General features: G+C 39.4%; 1 protein-coding gene across 1 annotated transcript in view; it reads left to right on the plus strand.

Moving 5' to 3' along the window:
• Positions 1 to 20830, plus strand: part of AHCTF1 (AT-hook containing transcription factor 1) — a 64275-nt gene that overhangs the window by 13187 nt on the left and 30258 nt on the right. The window contains exons 3-11 of the mRNA XM_063124306.1: positions 3200 to 3453; positions 8934 to 9114; positions 10876 to 11083; positions 12148 to 12264; positions 13771 to 13855; positions 16504 to 16654; positions 17394 to 17526; positions 17620 to 17801; positions 19866 to 19927. Coding sequence (XP_062980376.1) covers positions 3200 to 3453; positions 8934 to 9114; positions 10876 to 11083; positions 12148 to 12264; positions 13771 to 13855; positions 16504 to 16654; positions 17394 to 17526; positions 17620 to 17801; positions 19866 to 19927 — 1373 coding nt within the window. The remainder of the gene's footprint in view (positions 1 to 3199; positions 3454 to 8933; positions 9115 to 10875; positions 11084 to 12147; positions 12265 to 13770; positions 13856 to 16503; positions 16655 to 17393; positions 17527 to 17619; positions 17802 to 19865; positions 19928 to 20830) is intronic.

The raw sequence follows: 20830 nt of genomic DNA on the forward strand, positions 1-20830 counted from the left end.
CAAGTCTGGGAAAGAAGATTTCACCTATTCAAGACAGAATCATAGAATCATAGAATAGCAGAGTTGGAAGGGGCCTACAAGGCCATCGAGTCCAACCCCCTGCTCAATGCAGGAATCCACCCTAAAGCATCCCTGACAGATGGTTGTCCAGCTGCCCCTTGAATGCCTCTAGTGTGGGAGAGCCCACAACCTAGGTAACTGATTCCACCGTCGCACTGCTCTAACAGTTAGGAAGTTTTTCCTGATATCCAGCCGGAATCTGGCTTCCTTTAACTTGAGCCTGTTATTCCGTGTCCTGCACTCTGGGAGGATCGAGAAGAGATCCTGGCCCTCCTCTGTGGGACAACCTTTTAAGTATTTGAAGAGTGCTATCATGTCTCCCCTCAATCTTCTCTTCTCCAGGCTAAACATGCCCAGTTCTTTCAGTCTCTCTTCATAGGGCTTTGTTTCTAGACCTCTGATCATCCTGGTTGCCCTCTTCTGAACACGCTCCAGCTTGTCTGCATCCTTCTTGAATTGTGGAGCCCAGAACTGGACACAGTACTCTAGATGAGGCCTAACCAGGGCCGAATAGAGAGGAACCAGTACCTCACGTGATTTGGAAGCTATACTTCTATTAATGCAGCCCAAAATAGCATTGGCCTTTCTTGCAGCCATATCGCACTGTTGGCTCATATTCAGCTTGTGATCTACAACAATTCCAAGATCTTTCTCGTTTGTAGTATTGCTGAACCAAGTGTCCCCCATCTTGTAACTGTGCATTTGGTTTCTATTCCCTAAATGTAGAACTTGGCATTTATCCCTATTAAATTTCATTCTGTTGTTTTCAGCCCAGCACTCCAGCCTATCAAGATCACTTTGAAGTTTGTTTCTGTCTTCCAGGGTATTAGCTATCCCACCCAATTTTGTGTCATCTGCAAATTTGATCAGCGTTCCCTGCACCTCCTCGTCCAAATCATTAATAAAAATGTTGAAGAGCACTGGGCCCAGGACTGAGCCCTGCGGCACCCCACTCGTTGCCTCTCCCCAGTTTGAGAAGGTTCCATTGATAAGTACTCTTTGAGTCCGATTCTGTAGCCAGCTGTGGATCCACCTAATAGTTGTTCAATCTAGCCCACTTTTAGCTAGTTTGTTAATCAGAATGTCATGTGGTACTTTGTCAAAAGCTTTGCTGAAGTCAAGATACATGACATCCACAGCATTCCCACAGTCCACAAGGGATGTTATCCTGTCAAAAAATGAGATCAAATTAGTCTGACAGGATTAGTTCCTGACAAATCCATGTTGGCTTCTAGTAATCGCTGCATTGATTTCAAGGTGTTTACAGATTGACTTCTTTATAATCTGCTCCAGAATTTTCCCAGGGATGGATGTTAGACTGACTGGTCTGTAGTTCCCAGGTTCCTCCTTTTTGCCCTTTTTGAAGATAGGGACAACGTTAGCCCTCCTCCAGTCGTCCGGCTCCTCACCCGTCTTCCATGATTTTGCAAAGATAATAGACAAAGGTTCTGAGAGTTCTTCTGCTAGCTCCTTCATTACTCTTGGATGCAGTTCATCGGGCCCTGGAGATTTAAACTCATTCAAGGAAATTAGGTGTTCTTTGACCATTTGTTTATCAATCTCAAACTGCAATCCTGCCCCCTCAACTTCTGCTTCACTTTTTCCAGGGGGGTCATAGACCCGCTTTTGGTAACTGTTGAATTCTGCAGTTCTGGATATTAAAATGACAACTGTACTTGTTTGATGCTGGGTTTCTCTGTTGATGGTATTCATCTTAGGAAATTGTTTTCATTCTGTGCATACCTTTCTGCACGCATATTGGGATTGGAATTGTGACTCGGATGTTCTATAAATGGGGAGAGGTAACTCTTTTTTGGCAACTCTCCATAATATATAGTTGTTGGTTTTGAAACATCACCAAGTGAAATCCTAAGAGTGCTTCATTTTCTGTGTCTGGTTCAGTTCTTCAGAAATGAAATTATATTATTTTTATGGAACTTCCATTATCCATCTATCCCTGCCAACATCTTATGGGTTGGTAACTGCATTAACTGTATTGGATTTTTAAGGAAATGCTTTACCTCAGAACAGACAAATGGCAGTTAGAAGGGCTGATCGTTAACCAGAGTTTTCCATATAGTGTACATGAACTGAAAGTGACATATGTCAAGAGCAGATCTAGGGTCTGAACTTGACTTTTAATATTCCATTGGAGATGTTAAACTGAGATGCATCATGTTACCCATATACCTGAGCTGAATAATCCTGGAGCAGAATTTCCCATCTCAGGCAATCAGCATTTGTTTCTAAGCCTTTGGTTGTAATTCAGCTCCTTCCTTATCTTGGTTTCATTGACTTCTTGAATGTCATCCTGTAGCTAACAGAAGGCCTAGTTCAGTGGCCCACTGGGAAGCACTGTGTTGGTGTGGTGAATATGCACAGTAAGAAGATTTTAGATATGACCATTTCTGTGCGGCATGCCACAACACTTTAATAGGGGTGGTAATGTGTAAATAGTTCTAAGTATGGCAGTATAACAGTTTCTGGTCATTATTCAGGAACTTATATTTTCTTTAATGAACCAAACTCTTGGAGAAAAAACTGAATCTGAATTTTAGTACAAACAGGTTGCTAAAGTCTGCAATGTATTAATTACTTTTGAGTGCATGTATTGAAGACACTGTGATTGCTCCAGGGTGCACCCAAAATAGTAGGTGCCCAGTGCATAGAGCAGTGAGGTACCTGCGAAGTATCCAGTTCTGCCCATCTGCCAGTGGGGCCCACCTCTGCTTCAGCTCTGCGAGTAGCCAGCCCTGCCAATTCCCTTCCACAAGCGATCCCCACAAATTGCAGAATAGAGATTTGGTGCTTCTTGCTTGTTTCCAGAATGGGACAGGCTGGCAGAACCCCCTTATACAAGCTCCGCCGGCCTGCCCTGTTCCAGAAATGGGTGTTTCCCCAGAAGCACTAAATCTCCATTCAACAAGTGGTGGGTACTACTTGTGGAAGGGAATTGGTGGGGCTGACTGCTTGCAGGCAGTCTCCATTGGATACTGCGCCTTGTGAGACAGTGCAGATGTATTTCCTCTCTTGATCTTTTCTAGCTAAGCCCTCTCAAATATTATGCCTTTACAGATCCCAGATTCACATTAAACCTTCCACATTTTCCATACTTACTTACACTTCTCTTTTCTTCCAGGGCGAAATGGGCTGGCTTGCCTTGCATGTGGGCCTCAGCTTGAGGTAGTAAGCCCAGTCACTGCAGAACGGCTGTCTGCATATTGTTTTAGTGGTGTGAGTGAACAGCCTCCCACTATCCTTGCAGTGAAAGAGTTTTCCTGGCAGAAAAGAACTGGACTACTAATTGGCTTGGAAGAAACAGAAGGAAGCGTTCTGTGTTTGTATGACCTTGGAATATCGAGAGTGGTCAAAGCAGTAGTTCTTCCTGGAAGGGTACGTACATGGCTTTTAAATTTAAAAATTAAGGCTTTTTCTCTGTGGTGTACTGTTTTTGTTTTGATTCTTGTTTGTGTTATCCCAAATATTCTATTAGTAAATGACCTTTAAAACTGGAATCCATACCTTGTTCTGTTCCAGGATTTAGTACAATGTTTTTGGGATGACATTATGATTAGACAGCCTGTCTCATCTCACTTAAGGAGGATTGGTGAAGTTTGCTTAGCGACACCCAAGGAGGACACTAAACAGGCTGAGTTAATGGTCCATCCAGATATGCAACTTTAGGTGAACGGCAAGCCATGGGTTCTCCAGGTGGCTTGTTCAAGAAAAATAAACCACACTGCATGGTTAACAAGACACCTTGCAGAAAATGCACTGCTTTCAGTCAACACAATATCCCATCCTGCAGAAAACATGCTGCATTTAGACAACACGGTAACCCACACTACAGAAAATGTGCTGTGTTCAGACATCATAATAACCTGTGGTGGTTTACCATGTTGTGTGAACCCTGCCAGTGTCAAGAAAATGTGTAGATATTCTGGGAATCTTTGACTTTGCTGGAATTATCTGCTGTGTGCAATCATCTTTTAAAAGCACATGCTTGTCTCCTTTAATATGTAAAGCAACATTTTCCCATGTTGGCATGACCTGAATTTATATCCTCATCTGTTTCCGTGCAGTAGAAGTTCTCTTTTTATCTGTTTTAATTCTACCTCCCTTTTTGTTCCCATATCAACCTTCAAAGCTTTTCACGGTCTAGCTCCTTCCTATCACTCCTCTCTCATCTCACACTATTGCCCCGCTCGTGCTCTTCGCTCCTCTGATGCCATGTTTCTCGCCTGCCCAAGGGCCTCTACTTCCCTTGCTCGGCTTCGTCCATTTTCGTCTGCTGCCCCTTACGCCTGGAACGCTCTTCCAGAACATCTGAGAACTACAAGTTCAACCGCAGCTTTTAAAGCTCAACTAAAAACTTTTCTTTTTCCTAAAGCTTTTAAAACTTGATGTTGTGCAGACTTCTACTGTTACTTTCTACTGTTAGTTTTACCCTACCCTGTGCCTGCTTTCCCAACCCTGTACCTGTTTGCATTCTCTTCCCCTCCTTATTGTTTTACTATGATTTTATTAGATTGTAAGCCTATGCGGCAGGGTCTTGCTATTTACTGTTTTACTCTGTACAGCACCATGTACATTGATGGTGCTATATAAATAAATAATAATAATAATAATAATAATAATAATAATAATAATAATAATTGCCAGGATCTAACCTAGCACAACAAAGCTTCATGCTTGGGAAGTCTGCCACCACCTCCCTTGAAAAGCCCGACCTTGGCAACTGCATGGGATTGGCTGTGGGAGTTGCTGGAGGGGAGGGAATTGATTCCCTGTAGCAACTCCCAAGTTATTGTTAAGGGTCCCCCGACTCTCATAAGGAGCTTTTCAGGGGCTGCAGTAGGTATGTGTATGAACAATCCCTTAGGCCATCTCATACTAGTTTGGATACAAGCAATACGTCCGTAGTGCAATACTGCTTTATTTGTATGGCTTGGTTTTCTAAATGAAATATCATCAAGCTTGTTTATAAAAGTAATCCTAACATGCTCTGACAAAAATATTTTTACCTGTGGCATTCCTTCTTTATCTAACTGCTTAGGTTAGATAAGAGTTGGAAAAAGAGATGAAAGTAGATCTGAATTCTCTTAAAAATCCCAAAAAATCTGGATGCTAAGATGTATTATATGGTGCATGTGCAATCATCTGCAGAGCGAATTTGTGTTAAACCTTGTCATTAAAATATTTGGCATTCTTGGCTCTTGGACTTTTAGGACAAATATATTTAGGTCATTGTTTACGCAATGCTGATGATCAAGGCTTGCAGCCTGGGGTTTCTTATTGGCTGGCAATAGAAAAATCAGTGCAAGCACATTCTGCTTTCCCATTTTTATAACCACTATGAGAACCATGGTTGCAAACCTGTCTACTGAAGTATTCTGTGTTTTTGTTTTTATATTATATAAAACCTGGTTGTGCTTTTTAATTTTCAGTGACCTATCATAGTTTCTTTAAAATAATTTTGCTGATGCAGGCTCTTGCTTTTAGCTTATTATTCAAACATATGTTAAAGGAAACCAGAATAAACTCGGAATTGCAAAGGTATTAATATAAAGCAACCAGAGAAATATAGGCATCCAAGAAGTGTGAGATGAAATTCATCTCCAGACATACCCAAATGTTTTTGGGGGGTTCTGAGTTGACAATTGATAGTGGAACCTGCTGTACATTACTTGATTAATTTACTGAAACATTTCTCCCTTGTGGAATCAAATTTGCTCTCTCCTGACTTGGCATATCCCTTCTCCCCGCAAGCAAATACAGTTGACTTTAGAAGGTGAACAGCTTCATTTAGTGGGGAAATAAAACCAGCCAATACAAAGTAAGCGGCAAGGGTAAACGGTTTGTGTATGGTGGAAATTAAATGAAAAAATATTTTTCACAGAATAAACTCTAGAAATGATTGTCAAATTGCGCTGGCTTCTCTAGATTAACTCTCCTATCCTAGATCTTCCTTTGTATGAATGTAGGTCTCCAGTTCGGTTCTTAATTTAAAGGTGAGGAGTGTCATTTCCAGAGCTCTAATACAATATGCTTTGCTATTATGATTCTAGCAATTCAGGTTTTATTTATTTATTTATTTATTTAAGGATTTTTATGCCGCCATTCAGCCAAAAAAGGCTCTCATGGCAGCTTACAAAAGTATTTCTTGACATTTTTGGAAGTACCCAGATTTCACGAATGTACATCTAAAATGTTTATTTAAAAAAAATAAGTTAGGATGGGACCTTGTGTGTAAAGTCAAAAGATCTAACCTTCCAACAAACATGGGATCTCTCGGTGCACCCTAGCCTCGGGGTGTTCACATGGCGGATGGCAAGCTATGCAGAGTGTAGGTTGCTTCGCAAATAACCTACTATACTCCCATCAGACAATCTGACAAACAAGCAATGCAGTGTAGTTTATAAGTACTCACTGGTATGAAATTAATAATCCTCTTAAATGAGGGCTATACTTAGGTAATTTCTCTCCCTTTGCTCCTTTAAAAAAAAAATCAACAGTATATGCAAAGACTTCCAGGTATAAAAATGTTTCTGAGAAGCTATGCCTGAATGATTACATAGAACTTAGGCTCTGGTACTAGACAACTTTTTTCTTTTCTTTTTTAAAGGGGTTAGTTCAGGTCTCCAAAGGCAGGCTGAGTCTAGATAGTGTTCTATGCTGAAAGAGGAGGTATTTCAATGAGCACTTGTGTTTGTCAGTACAATGGCTTGTTTTAGCAGTGCATCAAATCTCATTAGCTTCAAAATGAACTTAAAGAACTCGGGGCAAGTTTCTTTGCCACTCAAATAGGCAGATACTCTTGTTCCATCCACTAAAAAGATACCTGGCATAGTTCAGATTAAAAAAAAAACTAGGAAAGATTATTTTTCTTAGTGTAAGTACTTGTAAAAAGAATGGCCACCATTAAAGACTTAATCCTTATATGAAGTGGCCAATGACACATTTTCATTGAGAAAATATTTTACTTTTTTCTTAGTACTTTTTATTCAATTTATTTATTGTATGTTTCAACAAAACAAACAAAAACAGGAGCAATAGAAAATTAATAAAAAAAACACTAATATAAAGGTATTAGCGAGTGGTGCCTATATACCACTTTTTAAAAATGTTGCTAGTGCTGTTCCAGGACTTCAAACCAATGCATTATAGGAGGTGAGCATTTTTCCTTCCAGTATTGTCGTAGCAGTCTTTTGGCAGTCAAAAAATTCATTTACGCTGACCATGTGTTAAATTCCAAGGAGCTGGTAAATATTTGAAAAGAACATGTACATCAGTAAATGTTAAAGAATGCTCCAATACAAAATGTAGCTGTAAGATTTCCTCTGAAGAGGAAGCAACTATTGGGTATTTCCAAAACGTATGATTAAAAGAAGCATTGACTGTACTACATCTCCAACAATTAGCCAAGTCAGACAAACCTGTATTAAAGAGATGGCCAGTAGACCCAAAATAAGAGATTTTGCTGAATAAGACATAACCGAAGATCCACAGATACATAAGATACAGAAGCCAAAGTAGTGATCCAATGATTAGGCAAAATAAGACAATCCAATTCCCTGTCCCGATCCCACTTAACACACTTTTTATCATATTTATTCACTGATAATAAGTATTTATAAACATGAAGTGTGGGTCAATATATCTGATCAACTTCAATGAGTGTTTCCAATAGTAAAGGAGACTCCAAGGTTGTGAAAGTAGCAGGCCCAAAGCTAGATTCTAACAAATGTTGCAATTGCAAGTATTGCCATTCTATAGCAGACAAATCAAATTTATCTTGCAAAGCCAAAAATGGCAAAAACTCAACCGTCCAGGTTCTCCACAAAAATGTTTTCTTTCCAATGTTTAAATCTGGATTTCCCGATACTGTTAATTTGGCATGAGAAAATCGATCATGCTGCATTGCTGTGATGTTATATGCCACATGTCTCTGACCACCAATATTGTGAGAGAAGTCCTGTCCTGTCTAATATACTGAGAACCTATACCATCCATTTGGAGAGAGGCTCCAGACAGGAAGATTCCAAAACTAAGGTGGAGAATCAAATCTAAGTGGAAAAGACCAAAATTTAATACAGGTCAGCAGATAAGTCTGATGAAATGTAGCAAGATCCGGAAAGTCAAACCCACCTTCTTTAACTGGGAGTTGCATCCTTTTCAAAGAAATGCTTGGTGGAAAGGAACTTCCTACCCACAAAAATTGCAATACAAAACATTAAGCTTTTGAAAACATTTGCCTGGTATAAGTAAAGGAATCCCATGTATACCATAAACAATCAAAGGTATAATATTCATCTTAAGTGCATTAACCTTACCCAAAAAACTCAACTTTAAAGATGTCCTTCTATCTATGTCTCATGAAATATTATTAATCATCTTACATTTAGTTTGATCATTTGAAATATATCTCTAGTGTTACATATTTCCAAATAGGTAATAAAATCTGAGCATTGTCAAAATTAGCTAATATGTTAGAATATACCCCATCTCCAATTGACAATTAGCACTTCATATAATGTTTAACTGGCTAATAACACATTTTCATTGAGAAAATATTTTACTGTCTTTGCTAGTATTTCAAACTGTAGCTAACCTTGCATCATCATTTTGGGACAGAGCAATTCAGTTACACCTAGTTGCTAGATAAACCACCTCATTGTGAATTATAACAAATTTAATGGCATAAATGATAGCTATTAAGGGAGCCATGCTGGGATCTTTGCCCAGTCTAAAGATCTTGGGATGCAATGATAAATGATAAAGCTGTCTAAAAATACAAAACCTAAATGGAATATTAGTGTGCTCGACTTACAGTTTGTTAAACAGCATAAGTAACATTATTATTTTTCCCCTAGGTCTCTGCCATAGAACCCATAATTAACCATGGAGGAGCCAGCTTGACAACACAGCACTTGCACCAGAGTCTTAGGTGGCTATTTGGTGTGGCTGCTGTGGTCACAGACGTTGGACATGTCCTCCTGATAGATCTTTGTTTGGATGATTTATCATGCAGCCAGAATGAAATAGAAGCATCTGGTAAATTCCATTCATTTTTCTCTAACACTGTTTGCTAGTTGAAAATCAGGTGTTAAGTTTTCTTTCTCATGTGTGTGCCTTTTGACATATTTTAGCAAACAAAACTTGCAGAGGTAAAGTGGCCAGGACATCTGACTCTTGTTGCTGAAACCGTAGAATTAAATCTCCCTTGATCCCCAATAGGGAGGCTAATGTTGGTCTGCCAAGCTGTGATATACATATCTGATCATTTTGGAATAGGGAAGTCAGAGATGATGGCAACATCACACTAGTTTCTGTGGATGATGAAACAAAGGAATAGGTTCGCAACATCAGTTCTGAAGGACAGATAGTTTGGGGTGAAATGACTTGGGCTTTCAGCTTTGTCCAAAATAGAATTGTACTGTAGAGTAGTGCTGGCTGGAAGCACATGTAGAGCATGTCTAACCTGTGTTGGCACTGGGAGCATTTAGGAATCTTTTAGTTATATCCAGATGCATCTGTGTTCAACCAACAGAACTTATACCAGTGGTGGAACAGATCGTCACCCCACCCCCACTGCAGACCTGTTCATGCCTCCCCCATTCTTCTCCAAAGGGTTGGGACACCTCCAGAGGAAACCTGTGGGGTTGAAGAAGCGCAGGGGCAGGGGGAGAAGGCAAAATCCGAGTGGACGTTTGCTAACGTAGTGTTGGATGTTGCCTTTTGTTTTAGCAGGGGTTGACACATCTTGGCTGTCCTATTCAGCAGCTAGTTTTGTGGCTCCTACTGATTCTGTCTACCCACCCCCATGGAGGCACAGAATCTATTGACCCCTGTGTTACTGTGCTGAAAACTATGCCAAAATTATGAGCCACAATCCTGTGTACTCTTGTTTTCTCTTCCTCTTTTCTCTAGAACATATCTGAAGTCCAAAGTCTCTTTTTTGGTGGTTATATTGTGAACTTTCAGTTTGAGAAGTGCTTAAACAAGCATTAGAATAAGAAAGAAGGTGTTGATTATGTGGGCACATTTCTAGAACTTTCAACATTAAGGACTTTTAACTGCCCCTGAAAAAGAGCTATGCATTTGTTTTAAAAATGAATTCAATTTGAAACAAAAAGTGAAATTGACATACAGGAAAGCTTTATTTAGAATAGCTGTACAAATCCCAGAGAAGTTGCAAGAAGAGCAATGAAATTGACAGATTGAAAAGCTTAGTTTAGTCTAAATTTCAGGCTGTGTTTGGAATCTGTTAACTTAGTATGAAATGGGAATGCCCAGTCCAATCAATCTGAAATTGGGCAAGTATGATAGTTTGTTTGCGGGGGAAGGGGCTAGTAGAATGTATGTGAATGTATGTGCCTGTTTACACTTCCCTGTGCCTGTTTGCATTCTCCTTCCCTCTTTATTGTTTACTACAACTTTATTAGATTGTAAGCCTATGCGGCAGGGTCTTGCTATTTACTGTGTTATCTGTACAGCACCATGTACATTGATGGTGCTATATAAATTAATAATAATAATAATAATAATAATAATGATCTGGATGCAAAACACTAAGATTAGTCAGCAGAAGACTGGCTGGATCTTCTATTGAAATGTATAGCAAAATGAAGGAACTAATGAATGAATGCAGTTCAAGTGAATGGAAAGCAAGATAAATAAAACTTAAATGGAAACTAAATAAATCCTCTCTGATCTACCTTCGTACGTTCACTTTACTTTCTAATCTAAAACTTTTGAAATAAGCTTCATTAAAGAATACAACATGATTTTTGTTGTTGTTGCCTACTGCCACAGATCTAGAAGTTATCACTGGAATCCCTCCTGAAATCCCACAAATAAGGGAAACTATAACAAGGAAAGGTCGGCATCTCTGTTTCCAGTTATTGAACCCATCAGGAACTGCTGTGACAACTCTCTCTTACATACACAGAAGTAACCACTTAGCTGTGGGGTTCTCTGATGGATATCTCTCACTGTGGAACATGAAAAGCTTGAAGAAAGAGTAAGTATGTTTATATGAAAGGGGGTGTTTCTTTCAATGAAATAAACTGAAAGACATTCTATGCTGATTGTAGAAAGTCTTTAAGTGTATAAAATATGTGTTAGCTCAGTCTTTTCTTAACAGGATTTCATTAAATGGCCTCTATAAATGGTAGAAGTAACTCATTTATGTCAAATATGTGAATTATAATATTTTGCTTAACACCTTTTTTAAAAAATGAACTTAAAGCTGAAGTAATTGAATCCCAACCATTTTGTCCCTTTAACTTGCAATAACTTAGTAGGAATAGACAAATCTAAAGGTGATGGTGGCTTCAATCTAGAGTTTCTGTAAGTGGAAACTTCATTCACAGGACGGACACACGCACACACACTGCTGAAGAAAGAAGCGGGGATTACATTTTCATTGATTCCTCCTTGTCTGTGCAGCCCTAAAAACTCTACTCCTGTGAGTTGGGAGGTGGCAGATGGATTGGTAGTAGGAATGGGCAACAATCCCATCTACCCCCTTTCTTCAGAGGGAGCCTCTATTAGATTGCAAGCCCTTCCACAAATGGAAGGGGTTCTTGGATCATAAGAACCTAAGAAGTGCCCTGATGCTGGATCAGACCGAGGGTCCATCTAGTCCAGCACTCTGTTCACACAGTGGCCAACCAGCCATCGGCCAGGGATGAACAAGCAGGACATTGTGCAACAGCACCCTCAAGCCCATGTTCCCCAGCAACTGGTGATCCAACCTGATGTGTTCTACTATTGATCCAAATAATAGCTTGTTGCCCAATTATAATGTAGGAGAGTATTGATTGTATAACTTGAACAAGTCACATTAAATGAGACACAGTGCAGGTAAAAACAACAAATATGGAATGGCCTTTCTAAAAGCAAGAGTTGTAATTGGGTTCAAAGATGGGTCTTCCGGTAAGGGTTTTTTTATGCCTCCTTTGCTGCCACGTTAGAAGATGCTACCACTAGAACTGAATAAGATGTTAATATACAATTTCCTGTGAACAAGAGGAAGTCTTTCCGAGTTACCTATCTATCTTTTTCTCCCCCTCCCGTATTTAGATATCATTCCCAGTTAGAAGGAGGTAGAATTCCTGTGTATGCTCTTACTTTTCAAGAACCTGAAAATGATCCTCGCAATTGTTGTTACTTGTGGGCTATTCAGTCAACCCAAGAAAGGTGGGTGAATTTAGAAAATGTAGGTGGCTGTTGTCAAGATTATAAATTGTACTAAGGCTAAGTCTTAACAACTTGTATTGTGTGCATGAGTTTGCTTATCTTTCTGCTTTTTCAAGTTAAGCTGCCTGAAATACAATACTGCAATTAAGATCAGGAAGAAGGACCGAGGGGACAGGAGCAGGCAGAAGTAACATCGGGGCCTGCTCCTGCTGGACTCTTCCCCCCCCCCCCCCCAGGGCAAACTGCCATCTTGGCCCTGTGGAGAAAAGAAGGACTGAGGGGACAGGAGCAGGCAGAAGTAACATCGGGGCCTGCTCCTGCTGGACTCTTCCCCCCCCCCAGGGCAAACTGCCATCTTGGCCCTGTGGGGAAGAAGAAGGACCGAGGGGACAGGAGCAGGCAGAAGTAACATCGGGGCCTGCTCCTGCTGGACTCTCTCTCTCTCTCTCTCTCTTTCTTTCTTTCTCTCTCCTCCCTCCCTCCCTCATTGACTCCTTTTCCTTGTGTGTCATGTCTTTATTAGATTGTAAGCCTGAGGGCAGGGACTGTCTTTTTTGCTACATGTAAGCCGCTCCGAGAGCCTTTTTTGGCTGAGGAGCGGGGTATAAGTATGATAAATAAATAAATAAATAAATAAATCTTGGTAATCATCAGAAGCTAGTGAAGTTCTGTGAGAAAACTTCACTTGCTTTCTGCCTAACAAAGGTAATCCTGCCACTGCCAGCTAGTCTGGTCTGAAGGTTGGGGATGCAGCATGGGAGGTGGTTGGGGACATGTGCGGTGGGAGGGAGAATTGCTGAAAATCGTTTCCCTCCCTGTTCTGCTGTCAGATGCCTTCCGTACCAATCAGATATATTCTTGGATTACTTAAAAATGATTGAAAGCAAGAAGTGTTGTCAAATACGGGTCATTATTCTTCTGCATCTATGAATCTTGCACAAAGCTTTGTTTAGTAGTGTATGCTCAGTAATTGACCTTACTGAGAAACTGCTTCATCTAGGAAAGGTGGACTAGTTACAAATTAAACAATACAGCCTTCTTTTTAGAACATCTTTGAGATTCTTTATTTTAGATTTGTGTTTTTCATCAGTAAAGGCAGGAGAGAATTGTAATCTGCCTTATTCCTGAGTTCTGTGGGATCTTAAACATGCAAGCAGATTTCTTGTCTGTGTAAGGGTCTCTAGTAATTTCAGTGGAGTGAATCCATGTGATTAAGGGAACCCCAAGCAGATCAACCATTGAAATTAATAAAGCAACCCTTGAAAGCAGTAAAGATGTTCTAAATTAGATTCCTGTGCGTCTATTGGAGCCCTTACAACTACAAGGCTGTAGAGGTGGCAAGTTATGCATTGAAAAGAATGCAGTGAAATAGCATAATGATTATACAGTTAAATAATATCCTTAAAGCTATGCTTAAAAATCTATTTGTGATAGTAACTAATGAAATAGTATTATCTGACAAATAATGATGCTTAAGTTCTAAATTAAAGTATCATTTCATTCTAGTGAAGGGGATATTGTGAGTTTACATTTACTGCAGTTGGCTTTCAGTGACAGAAGGCGTTTGGCATCAGGACAAATCATGTATGAGGTAAAGTATCAATGTGTTAAAACTCTTTTTGGCATGGTATTAAGCTACGTTATGCGGGCATTCTTCTGTTCACATGGCAGGAGTTTCCCTTTTCCTTATTCTCCATGGAGCCTTCCCAAGTCTTCTCCAGTGGGGGCCCCAACCCTCTAGCCTGACCCACCAGTGGAATCTTTTCTTCTGGTGGAATGACTGTTTTGGGCATAAGCCATTGTTGACTACGTTTGTTATTCTTGCATTTATGCAACCTCTCAAATCTAGAGTGACTTTGCAGTTCTGAGTTTGCATTCTTAACAAATGAAAAAGTGAAATTACATGTATGTGTGTCGTAGTACTGCATTACTAGACTGAAAAATAGGTGCAAACTAATTTCCTTCCACCACCATCCCACACACACATTTAACGTTGGCTTTGAATTTATAACAAGCTAAATAACTGTACAATAATTTATTAGAGCATAAAACCTTTGGATGAAACCTAAGAGTTAATGCACAGTCTTGACAAGGCCACAGGAATTGGAGCTTGTTGCAGCAATCGGAATTGCCCTGATCTCAGTCGCATAGAGATTAACCAAACTGACATTGCTGATCACATTCCTGATGGTCATTATCATGGTGACCTTGTGAATTAGACTGTCCATGTGATGAGCAGCTTTCGAACTTAAAGAAACATGCAGAAGATGATCCACTGACCTCTGTATCATGAATATAGTATTTTTAATTTCTTTAGTGAGTAGTCTATGTGATCCAATTGTCTTGGATTAAAAAAAACACCACTCACTACTTTTCTCTGGTTAGAATAAAAGTCACTGGTATGCCGATGTAGGGGGAAAAACGCACCAATAAGCGTAGATGCTAAAAAGAGAAGTCAACTCTGGTGCTTGATAAACGTATTAAAACCTATTTTATTCTTAAAATCCAAAAATGCATTTTTGGATTTTAAGAATAAAATAGTTTTTAATATGTTTATCAAGCACCAGAGTTGACTTCTCTTTTTAGCATCCAGAATAAAAGTCAGACAGAAACTCAGACACTGTCATGAAAACATGAAACTCGCTCCTGGATGTACCTACTTGTGTTTTTAAGCATGTATTTGTATTGCTTGTCAATCATAGTTTGTGTATGTATGAGTCTTGGTGAGTTGTGTGGGTTTTTTTACAGTGCCCCAAGCATTTTGGCTAGCTTAGAATGTTTATACATGGGTTTATTTTTTTTCCTTCCAGGCTCAATTCTTCAAACACTCCTTGTTTGCTGTGTGCTTCAACATCTTGTCTTTTGATAAAGTGCTTTTTCCTGCTTTTGCACCTTTTAATGTTGCTTTTAATTTAAACAAAATGTTGTTTTGGGATTATATTCATATGCTACTTTGACAGCTCACAGATAATTTGCCTAACAATTTGAATTACACTCATCTTAGCAGTTGAAACCTCACAGCAATAAATTCATGTTATTAATAAATTGTGACTTGACACCTTTGATGTCACACTTTTAATTTGAACTTACTTTTGGGTTCCATGTCTTTCAAATTGGTTAATTCCTTAACTTTTCCAGTAAATGTTGAAAGGGAGCAAACATTCTTTTTGTTGTTTCATTCTGGAGCTGCATTGATTCTACATTCATTTGCCTTAGATATTGTATATGAAAACAAAAATAAATTGATCATTATATTTTAAAGCACTTTTCTTTGACTGACAAAAAATAAAATGACTTCTAACTCTGACAATATTTAGCAATATTTCCTCACTCAGTTAATACCAAGAAGATTGTTGTCCTATCATTTGTTTATAACTTGCACTTTTATTTATATATAAATAAAAACCAGCCATATCAATAAAAACACTTTAGAGTTTATAGAGTGTTCTTAAGTGTAATGTCTTGTACAGTACACAACATCTTATGTAATCAGAATTCTGCATCCTGAGACTAGATATTTTTATTCTTAAAGCAGCTCTAACAATTTTTTATTTAACAGTAGGTGGTATCCAGTGCTGTCAATCTGCCAGCTCTAAGTATGTTGTGCTAGCGAGAATCACCACTAGCACAACAGGAAATTAGTGCTTGCTAGTAATCCAAAAAACTGCCTGAAACCATTGCTTCTGGAATGGGATATGTCAGCAGAGCTCACTTCCATGACCTCTGCTGACCTGTCCCATTCCTGAAGTGGTAGTTTCTTTTGGGTGGTTTCTTGTTGTGTTAGCAAGCACTACTTTCCCATTGTGCTAGCAGTTGTTCCCACTAGCACACTGGCAGTATTGGATACTGCCGTTTTCCTTTAAAATATCTAGTATGATAATTGCAAACTGTCTAGACAGTTTGCTCTCTTTCTGGACTGCTCTTATATTAAGGGAAGCTTCCTATATACCATTGCTCTTTGTCTATGTCATCCCTTCTAAAAATATGAAAGTTGTCAATGTGTGGCATAGCTTAGGCAAAAAGGCTTCCTTTCTCCCCCACCCCTTTTTTTGCACATTTTACCATGTAAGCCTTTTATTTAAGGCAATATTGTACCTCACTGTTTTGTGTCACAATTAGGAAGCATTTATAAAAGCATTTTGTATATTACGTTTAAACGTTCTTTTTTTATTAAAACTTCTTGCTGATCTGTATAATGCACATTGTTCCAAAGTAATCATTATGTGTGTGTTTTTCCAGGGTCTGGAATACTGTGAAGAAAGATACAGTCTAGACCTTACAGGAGGAGTTTTCTCTTTGAGAGGGCAGACTAGCAACACCAAATTAATTGGTTGTCAAACTGTAGAAAAATTTCGAAGCCATGTTGACAGAGAAGATGGTATTAATGAAGGTTGGTATAGAATGCATTTTTAAAAGCTTACCATTATAATTAGGAATGAGAATGCTTTCTCCGTAACTTTAAAACTTTCTCCATAATGCCTTTCAAACATAAAAGTGAGTTCGGATTATGGTATCCCACAGCGATTCTTTTGGGTTTCTGCTTTTGAACTGTTTAAACCATTTATCAGAAATAAGAGAAAATTGGTGTTAGATGAAGAAAAGTCATCAGGGGCATGAGGACCATTCCTCTAGGAGCTTTCAGTGGAAAAACGTAGGAGAAACTCTGGATTTGGTTTTAGAGAAATAGCATACAAACTTTTCTAAACCCTGAATCTTTTATCTTTGGATCTATCTTGTCAATTTTGGCTCCTGATCCAGAAGTGAAGCTTGATTTTTGTTCCCACAGCAGCTCTTTCTATAGCAAACAGCTAGGTAACTCACAGCTACAGATAACTAGCAAAATCCACCCATGTTCTTTTGTTGTATTAAATCTCCAAAATTATTTTAAGGCTTTTTCAAAGGAATCTAGAAGATTAGACCAAGTATCATGTGTACTTAATTTCAAGTAAACAAAGCTAGGATAGGGCTGCAAGTAGCTAGTGAAACTGAGAGAACATGAGAGATTCAGATTGGTCAAAACTACACATAATCAAGTATTTTCTCATTTCAAGTTGTGAAATTGAACTGTTTTGTAGTTGCCAACACTTTTTACAATAATTCCTTCTCTTTCTTTCTTGCCCTGCCACCAGTCATATCACCTGACACAAGTGTATCTGTATTTAGTTGGCAAGTGAACACCTATGGTCAAGGCAAACCTTCTACCTATTTAGGTATATTTGACATAAATCGCTGGTATCATGCTCAAATGCCAGATTCATTAAGGTAAGAAGTCATTTTTTAAAAATAGTTTTCCTAAAAAAGAATATGTAGTATATTGTGAGCTTGACACCTTTTGCTTTTGTCTGCTTTCTCAAGGCCAGGGGAATTTCTACATAATTGTCCCTATTTTGCGTTATGGTCCCTGGATGCTGTAGTAAGCATGACGTCTCCACATCGCATCTTGGATATCTTGGTACATGAACGAAGCTTTAGTCGAGGTGTGCCTCCTTCATATCCTCCACCGGAACAGTTTTTTAATCCAAGCACCTATAACTTTGGTATGTATGCCATCACTTGCTTCTACAGGAACTTATTGAGTAAAAGAATTGGAGATGAAATTTGTGTCCTGTATAATTTCTAGTAGTTATGGCCATTGCTGTTGTGAGGGCTTTTCAAGGCAAGGAATGAACAGTCCTTACTCTATTTCAGGGGATCCAAACTGTTCCCCACTCACTATGATGTCTGTTGCAAGTTTTTTCCAGCACTCAATTTTGTTGTTATTTTTTTTCAAAAGGAAAATACACATTACTTTTTTTGAATATAGGATATTCATGTCTTAGGATACCTATTGACCCGTACTGCTAAGATCACTGGTGAGAAGTGCAGTCTTCCTTACACTGTCTGACTAACATCTTGCAATATCAGTGGAATAGGGTATCCTACCATTGGTAGAGACTAATGTTGAGCGGTCAGCTTTGGGCTTGCCCAGGAGATCATTTGAGGCTGCTGAGAGTATTGGCTTAACATGTAAAGGTTGAAAACACCAACCGTCTGTTAGCTGCTATGCCCTGGTTCCTTCCTCTGATACCAGATCTCTTCACTCAAGGCCCAGTTCTCCATTTAGACCTGGTTGGGTTCAATTAGATGCATGACTGTTGAATAGTCAGCCTACTCCTCCTTAGGATAACCCAATTTGATCATCACTACCTTTCTGGCTTCAAGGAAAGACTCCACCATGTGTGTGTGTGTGTGTGTGTGTGTGTGTGTGTGTGTATATATATATATATATATATATCCTCCTGGAAAGCCTTTCCCAGGTGGCATAAGACGTAAAAAAAAGTCACTCAGTAGGCCTAAAGGAACTTCTGCCATTCCCCCAAGGAGGCCTTGATCTAATTCTCAAACCAGGTAACCTATGCAAGCAAACTTTAGCCATTTGCTCTGTACTCTCCAAACCTGGTTAGCACCTATCCTTACATCAAGGGGGGCACACTCTTAAGTCTACCACCAGTCCACAGATTTTCATCCTGGAGCCTGCCAGTCATTTTATCCGCTCTGATCAAAGTACCTTTTAGCCACTCAAAACAGTACCTCTCAGATTGCTGTCACAGAAGATTTTGTTCCTTGTAGCCATCACTTCAGCATGAAGAATTTCCAAACTGTCTACACTGTTGGCTAGAGAAAGTCTCATCACCTTTCAAAAGCACACAGCTATCCTGTGAGCAGACCCTGCCCTTATCCCTAAAGCAAATACCATCTTTCCTAGAGCATAGGAGTTAATTCTAACTTCTTTCTGCCCTGACCCTTTTCACCCCCTGGAGAAGGACTGGCACAGGTTAGATGTACACAGGGTGGTCAGAATATTTCAAAAGAACTTCTTTCAGAAAGTCATGTCCTATTTCTTTTCATCCCACAGCTATGGGGGGAAAGGTGTCCAGATCACTTAGCCAGATAGCTTAAAGCCTGTATTTTTTTTCCCCTTCAGCTTATGAAAGATCACACCTCCCAAAACCTGTTAATGTCACTGCATGTTCCGCTAGGTCAGCAGCTACTTTGGCAACCCTCAGAACACATGCCTCCATGGCAGAAATCTGCAGGGCTGCAACATAAAAAAATCCAAATTCTTCCATGGGGCATTATAAAATAGACTCCTATGCCTCAGTGGAGGTCTCCTTTAGCAGGAGGGTCCTCTAACAGGTAATATCCTCACTATACCTGCCTATAGAGCTTTAGTATATTGCATTGTGGGATGCCTTCCTCACACCAATCTGAAGAATGGAACATTGGTTCCTTGTGGGACAAAAGTCTGTGTGGTCCGTGCTTTTTCCAATGTTCCAATCTCTGTTGATAGACATAGGTATAGATCAGCGGTGGTGAACCTGTGGCCCTCCAGATGGTGATGATGAATTCTAACTCTTATCAACCCTGACCATTGATAATACTGGCTGAGGCCAATGGAAGTTTGCATCCAGTATGGTGCTCACTCCTGTTCTAGAGAAATGTTTGATTCTTGTTTAATGAAAAGGAGGTGAATATGGGACTTATGTTTTCAGCTAAATGAGCACTATGTCTATTTCACCTTGCTGGCAATGTTGATTCTAATGAAATACTCTGCTTCACAGATGCCACTTGTTTGCTGAACTCTGGAGTTGTTCACGTGACTTGCACAGGGTTTCAGAAGGATGTAAGTTTTAATTCTTTGTTGCTCTCATTATAGTGCTCTGCGTCTTTGCATTCTTACCTACTTTTGCAACTCATACCTGCTAAATGTCAGTTCTGGCCTGACAATTTTATTTCGAAGATGCCTGAAAAAGATAACATGAAACATTCATGCCAAGAAAATAGAAAAATCTACTGCTATATTGTACATACATCAAGTCAATACATTATAACTCTGGAGATCAGCAGTGGTGCACCCAAATGTCCTGATTAAAAAATAATAACTTAAACTGTCACTTTCCTTACTTCAAAGTGAAGCTCTAGCCTCCAGCCACAGCCATCTTCATTTCCCCAAAATGTGTGTGGGCCCCACGTGGACCCAAAGACATTCTTTAGGAAATTAAGATGACCAGCAGCTGCAGGATAGAGTTTCACTCTGCAGTGGACTCAGCCATCTAGCAAAAGAATTTTATTTAAAAGGAAAATGGATCCATTGCATGGTAACCGGGGTGAGCTTAGATGAGTAGTGGGGGCAGGAGAAAACTTGTTCAAGGGAGGAGTCTCTCCAGTTTGGATTTTGCTGTGAGTTGGAAAATAGTAACGGAAAGGAAAATTGGCACCCCGCTTCTATGTGTGCGCAGAAAAGCTTTGCACTTACGCATTTGGTTATTTGGATTCCAGTCTGTGTGTAGTTCTAGTTCTTATGGGGCATATTCCTGAGGCAATATTGCTGGCAAGTGTAGGCTGAACGCAGTTCAGCAAGACACTTGGTAAGGAACATTTAAGCATTGATGAATCTCAATTGAGTGCTACCATAGCAAACATATTTTCACTTGAGAACAGTAACACAATCTTGCAAATAAGTCCACCAAAGTTACTGACCCTCAGATTTTTACTAGCTTGCCTGATCATACATATTTATGTTGTT

Source organism: Elgaria multicarinata, chromosome 4, assembly GCF_023053635.1.
Source record: "Elgaria multicarinata webbii isolate HBS135686 ecotype San Diego chromosome 4, rElgMul1.1.pri, whole genome shotgun sequence".
In the NCBI taxonomy this organism is placed as follows: Eukaryota; Metazoa; Chordata; class Lepidosauria; order Squamata; family Anguidae; genus Elgaria; species Elgaria multicarinata.